The sequence below is a fragment of the Myotis davidii genome, unplaced genomic scaffold, assembly GCF_000327345.1.
Source record: "Myotis davidii unplaced genomic scaffold, ASM32734v1 scaffold962, whole genome shotgun sequence".
NCBI lineage: Eukaryota > Metazoa > Chordata > Mammalia > Chiroptera > Vespertilionidae > Myotis > Myotis davidii.
The window spans coordinates 4,399,345-4,406,257 of NW_006295559.1; the positions used below are offsets into that span (position 1 = coordinate 4,399,345).

Here is a 6,913-nt window from a genome sequence, read left to right on the forward strand (position 1 = left end):
TTTCCTAGATATTTCAATTAGAAATGTGGGTTTTAGCCTCCAGCAATTACGTATTGTACTAATTGCTAGAGGGGTTTTTTTCTCCTTTTTGTATTTATAATGTGGTAGAGTAGAATGTTTGATAATACAATTTCATTTGGTAAGCCAGCATAGAGTATTTTTAAATATTTTTTAACTCCAGTTCTTTCTAGATTATGCAGTTTTGATTAAAGCTTTTAATTTGTGTGGTCTATTAATTTTTAATACTGGAGGTCCGGTGCATGAAATTTGTGCACAGGGTTGGGGGGGGGGGTCCCTCAGCCCGGCCGGCCTGCACCCTATTCAACCCGGGATTCCTCTCGCTGGCTCCTAGTCGCTCGCCTGCCTGCCTGCCTGCCTGATGGCCCCTAACTGCCTCTGCCTGATTGATCGGCCATAACTGTCTCTGCCTTGCCCCCCGCCACCGTGGCTTTGTCTGGAAGGATGTCCGGAAGATGTCCAGTCTAATTATCATATTATGCTTCTATTAGTATAGATATTTTTGGTTGCAATAATTTTGAGGAGGATGTTCCTGGCATATAGTGTAGTGTAGGTAGCACACAGGGGCACTGCTGAACATCCTACATGCACAGGATGGCCCCCATACACACACACAAACACACATACATACATACACACACAACAAAGTTTATAATGATAGTAGTGCTGCGTTTAAAAAAAACCTTACTCTTTGAGGAAAATTGCTGGATATAAGTTATGCCCACCTTTAACCTATTGCCAAATTGCTCTCCAAGGTGTTAAGATTTTGACCCACCTGTCTTTTCACTTTAAGTGATTTATTTAAGTGATTGTCTTTTTCTTGCATTGTAATGAAAATACTGTCCGGTTTATTTCAGGCGTGGCATACATGGAATGTTCCCCCTCCATTTGGCAGCCTTGAGTGGTTTTTCAGATTGCTGCAGGAAACTCCTTTCTTCTGGTGAGTGGGACTTTTGCAAACTGATTATTTTGTCTCCTGCCCCCATTTTAATACAATTTGTTTGTTCTTCGATAATTACATACAGATATCTCCAAATGTGAATCGTGTATTAACCCCTCTTAGAAAATGTTGGGTCCTTTAATTTTTTTTAAAAATATATATTTTTTGATTTTTTACAGATAGGAAGGGAGAGGGATAGAGAGTTAAAAACATCAATGGGAGAGAAACATCGATCAGCTGCCTCCTGCACACCTCCTACTAGGGATGTGCCCGCGTTCAAGGTACATGCCTTTGACCAGAATCAAACCTGGGACCATTCAGTCCACAGGCCGACGCTCTATCCACTGAGCCAAACCAGTTAGGGCGGGTCCTTTAATTTTAAGGTTCAATTTTCTCTTCATCTCTGGAAAAGGTTTTATTTTTCCAGTGATTTTCTTCTCTCTGTTAGGAATGGGATGTGGAGTATTTCTAGAGCAGCTTCTGTTCATTGAAGGGTAACCATCTTCTGGGATTGTCCCGCTATGTCTAAAAGCAAAATATCTTTATTTGCATGCTTCCTTTTTAAGAGCTAATTTCCATCATACAATATCCTCTAGGTTTGTGAAGTTATTTATGTCATCTAATTACTATTTTAAAATGCCACAATCGCCAAACCGGTTTGGCTCAGTGGATAGAGCGTCGGCCTGCGGACTGAAAGGTCCCGGGTTCGATTCCGGTCAAGGGCATGTACCTGGGTTGTGGGCATATCCCCAGTAGGAGATGTGCAGGAGGCAGCTGATCGATGTTTCTCTCTCATCGATGTTTCTAACTCTCTATCTCTCTCCCTTCCTCTCTGTAAAAAATCAATAAAATGTATTAAAAAAAATGCCACAATCGTAGTCAGTTTGAAACAAAACAGAATAGCTTTTTATAAATATTACTACAAAACTGTGGTCCTTATTAAATTTATAGAATTATTAAATATATAAAATTTAATTGATTATATTTCTCAGAGGTTAAGAAAGTTGAACAGATTTTATATATTAATACTCATGATTGCTGAAAGGATTATGGGAAAGTTTCCATGAAAATTAGCATATTTGAAGACAGACACTTCTGAGTTTTTCTTAAATGATAATTCTTAAGTGAGTTAATTCTGTTTTGAGTTTTTAAGTGTGTGTGTGCGCGCGCGCATCGCTCTGTGGTTGAGCATCGACACAGGAACCAAGAGGTCGCAGGTTTGATTTCCATTCAGGGCACATGCCTGGGTTGTGGGCTTGATGCCCTATAAGGGGTGTGCAGGAGGTAGCTGATCAATGATGTTCCTCTCTCATCACTGTTTCTATCTTTATGTCCCTCTAAATATCAATAAAAAAATACATATATTTTTAAATATATTTTATGGATTTTTCACAGAGAGGAAAGGAGAGGGATAGAGAGTTAGAAACATCGATCAGCTGCCTCCTGCACACCCCCTACTGGGGATGTGCCTGCAACCAAGGTACATGCTCTTGACCGGAATCAAACCTGGGACCCTTCAGCCCGCAGGCCGACGCTCTATCCACTGAGCCAAACCGGTTAGGGCTATATTTTTAAAAATAAAAATAAATTGTGTGAGTGTCCCCACAACTATTCACATACCCATTTTTTCTGTGAAAGAGAATTCTAAAACCTCTTCTCAGTGTTAGTAAAAATTTATAGGTAGCAAAGCACCTGTAACTTTTAAAAAAAAAATGAAACATATTAAGATATAATTCACATATGGTACACTTTATTCACTTAAAGTTTGCATTCTTTTTTTTTTGTATATTCCCTGAGATGTATAACCCTTACTACAGTCAGTTTTAGGATATTTTTATTTTCCTCCTAAAAGAAAGCCCCATTAGCACTCAATCGCCATTTTCTCCCTAAGCAACTACTAATCTACTTTCTGTCTATAAATTTGCCTATTCTGGGTAGCTCATAGAAATAGAATCACCCAAGATGTGCTGTTTTGTGACGGATTTCTTTCACTTAGCAAATTGATCTCAAGGGTCATCCAAGTTGTAGCATTATCAATACTTTATTTTCCTTTATTGCTGAATAATATGCCATTGTATTCTATGGTTTTTATTTGTATTTGTTTTGGTGTGTTTTTTTTTCAATTACAATCAACATACAATATAGTATATTAGTTTCAGGTGTCTATAGTTTTTTAAATAAGTACTCAAGCACTTATCCAAAACCCTGTTTTTTGTAGTAGTAATTTTTTTGTAATATTGTACATCATTAATCTGTTTTCCATAATTTTATAACTATAATTCATAGTTTTGTTTGAAATTGGGGGGGTGTGGCTCTTGACATTTCTTGACAAAATACTGTAATATAAGTAATGTATCTATAACATTATATAACATGTAAAATGTCTTTTTTCTTATAGGATTTGACATAGATACCCCAGACGATAATGGTAGGACCTGTCTCCATGCAGCTGCAGCTGGAGGGTATGTTAATAAAACAGTTATTGTTTTAAGAAAAAGGTCGTCAGTCATGGCAGTTTTTCTCTTTGATTCTCTTTATTAGTTCTGGACTACCACAAAATAGAAAACATAACAAGAATGGTTTGGGAGAAGAAAGTCCTGAGTAGTAGAAATTCCTTTTCTTAAATCTTTATCCACCTAAGTCATAAATTGTGAGTAGGCGAGAGAGAACAGACTTACAAAAGGAAGTTATTTGCTTTTTATAAGAATGATTTCTGGGTAAATGAAAAATATATTTCTTCCAGCCCTGACCGGTTTGGCTCAATGGATGGAGCGTCAGCCTGGGGACTGAAGGGTCCCAGGTTCGATTCCAGTCAAGGGCATGTACCCGGGTTGCGGGCACATCCCCAGTAGGGGGTGTGCAGGAGGCAGCTGATCGATGTTTCTCTCTCATTGATGTTTCTGACTCTCTATCCCTCTCCCTTCCTCTCTATAAAAAATCAATAAAATATATTTTAAAAATATATATATATATTTCTTCCAATAAGAGCATCAAAACATTGGGAGTATTTTAAGTAATACTACTATTCTTTGAGAAGGTGTTAAGGAATTTTTAATTATAATTTCGGGGTGGGGGAAATGTTAATAGCTTGTTTATGTTTTGCTTCTACTCAGGAAGAATATATATGAATGGAAAATTTGAAATTGAAAGATTTTGGACTAAGTTTTGAGTATTAATTATTACTACTAGGGGAAATTCGACAGTTGGTTTGAATGAACAACAAACTTCAACTAAAACTCCTGTCCCGCCTGACCGGTATGGCTCAATGGTTGAGTGTCAATCTGTGAACCAGGAGGTCACAATTCGGTTTCCAGTCAGGGCACATTCCCTGGGTTGTGGGCTCAATTCCCAGAACTGGGGCATGCAGGAGGCAGCCAATCAATGATTCTCTTTCATCATTGATATTTCTACCTCTTTCTTCTTTCCTCTCTCTGAAATCAGTAACATTTTAGGGGGAATAAAACCCTTGGTCCCTGAAGCATGATGCTAATCTAAAGCTTTTGATAATCTCAAATATATTTACGTTATAAGCACTTCTCTTGGTATCACCTAAAATTGTGATAAGCCGTTTAATTCTTTTTTTAAAATATATTTTATTGAATTTTTTACAGAGAGGAAGGGAGAGGGTTAGAGAGTTAGAAACATCGATGAGAGAGAAACATCCATCAGCTGCCTCCTGTACACCCCCTACTGGGGATGTGCCCGCAACCAAGGTACATGCCCTTGACTGGAATCAGACCTGGGACCCTTCAGTCCGTAGGCTGATGCTCTATCCACTGAGTCAAACCGGTTAGGGCCTGTTTAATTCTTGATGACTTATTCAGGATGACATTTGCAAGAGTTTTATTTCCAGTAATAATTCCTTAGCAATTACTGATAATTTCGAAGTGTGTTGAACCAAGACTACCACTAGGCCAGTCTCAGTTGTAGACATGGATTGTTAACATGTGACTGGGTCCTCTTGTTCTTCCAATATCACCAAAGAGCCTTCCAGTTAAAACCTAGCATCCATGTTATTTGCCTATAGAGAGAGGGACAACAGACAACATGAATGTCTGATTGTTTGGCAGTTGCAATTTTCATAGAAATAGTAAGTTGATGTTCAGGTTTATAAAAATTAAATTTTAGAAGTACCCATGCATGTAACATATTCTCCTATAATTTTAACTAAGGATGCATCTAAGTAAGCAAGGAATAGCTAATTTTAGACATTATCTTTTTTTTCAGGTTTGGTTTTTTTAACCTATTTTAATTCAATTTAGAATTAAAAACCACTTAAATTTAAACTGTTCAATTTTAAGCATGTTGCTTGAAGTTTATTTAAAGCCTCTTAAAAACTCTTTAGACACTTACAAATGTGAACTTCCTCTTAAATAGTGACAATAAGATTCATTCGTTATTTCCTATCAATGAGCAATATGTATGTATATAACTTTTTAAATTTCAGATAAGATGAATTTTAATGTTTTTATTCTTCATAAAATATAAATCGTGCTATATTATTCACTTTACTCTCATTTGAAAACATGTTTTTTATGCATATTTAAACCTATCAATTTCATTATTAAATTACTAACAATTAAGTATTCTATTTTTTCCTGGATAGAAATTTGGAGTGCCTAAACCTTCTGCTGAATACTGGTGCAGACTTCAACAAAAAGGACAAATTTGGGAGGTAAGGTGTGATACAGCTTTTCTGTAAAGCCTAATTAATGTTATTTACTCAGTGACTTGCTTGACCTTCTAACTGGCTTCTGAGAATTAACTGAACATTTTAGCATTGTGATCATGATTCATTGCAAGGTTTAAGTAAGTTGATAACTTGTAAATATTCATTCCTACCCCGGATCTTCTTCCACCCAAGCCCCTGCCACAGCCCCACGCTGCCTTCTGGCACTTTATAACTTTACGTTATAAGCACTTCTCTACCTCTTGGTATCATTTCTCCTCCCATAATTATAGCCATGGAAATGTAAAACCCTGTGGTCTCTTCCAGAAAAAAGCTAGAGCTCAGTATGTTCTCCTTTCCCCCAAGGCATTCCTTTTTTGTCAGAGCGTGCAAGGCCATGTTGGTTACAGAGCCCTAGAGAGAGGGAGGAAATGGCATACATATATGTAATTTTCCTTTCTCCTCTCCTGTAACTCCCCACATACACAAATACCCATACCAGCATATCCACGAACACTCCCTGAGCAGGACCTACAGGAAAGCACCTGTGAAATGACTGAGTCCCTTTGCAGTCACTCAACCAATCCTCATTCTCAGGGTTCAAACCCAGGCCTCATTGTTGCTAGCATTTGTGGCGGCAATACTTAAAACCACCGTTATCTACTATATAACAACCTTCCTATTGACTGAGGTGGTAGAAGAAAGATAAAGGTGTCTTTCCACCTCCCTGCCAGAGTGTTAGAACCATATAAGTAAGAATCAAAGGCAGTTTGAATTGGTTTGAAAAATAGAGGTGGCAATAGGAGCAAAATTGTGTGTGTGAAGAATTTGAGAATTGTATCAAAGTGTATATGACAAAAAAGGGTAGGTGTGTAAGAAGGAAATGTGGTTAAGCCAGTGCAGAAATAAATAGAATTAACTATGATAGGGAATTAGAAATGCATGTAAGAAAAGAAAAAACTATCTGATCTTATAATTACTTTGAGGGACAGACGGCTCTCATAAGTCTGCTAATGGAAGGAACTAATCACCTGCAAAATCAAAAATCATTTTGGCTTTGGAATGCAAAATTTTTATAGTGAATTTGTTTTTATAATTACACTTTAGTCCACCCTATATTAGTTAATTCATAACACTTGAAGCATTCTATATTACAAATAGAGCTTCAGAAGCAGGTTCTGAGAATAGAAGTTTGAAAGTAATTCAGGGTTAATTGCATTTTTTAAAGTACTATTACTATGCTATATCATTATTCAGTAAATAATGTTTTACTGTTTTTTCCCTTG

At 37.0% G+C, this 6,913-nt stretch overlaps 1 protein-coding gene across 8 annotated transcripts in view; it reads left to right on the plus strand.

Annotated features, from left to right (window-relative positions):
- The window catches only part of ANKRD28 (ankyrin repeat domain 28), a 115,669-nt gene that overhangs the window by 79,867 nt on the left and 28,889 nt on the right, over nucleotides 1-6,913 (plus strand). For all 8 annotated transcript variants that reach the window (XM_006770179.2, XM_015568100.1, XM_015568102.1 and 5 more), the window contains 3 exons: nucleotides 876-958; nucleotides 3,357-3,420; nucleotides 5,565-5,633. In XM_006770179.2, coding sequence (XP_006770242.1) covers nucleotides 876-958; nucleotides 3,357-3,420; nucleotides 5,565-5,633 — 216 coding nt within the window. The remainder of the gene's footprint in view (nucleotides 1-875; nucleotides 959-3,356; nucleotides 3,421-5,564; nucleotides 5,634-6,913) is intronic.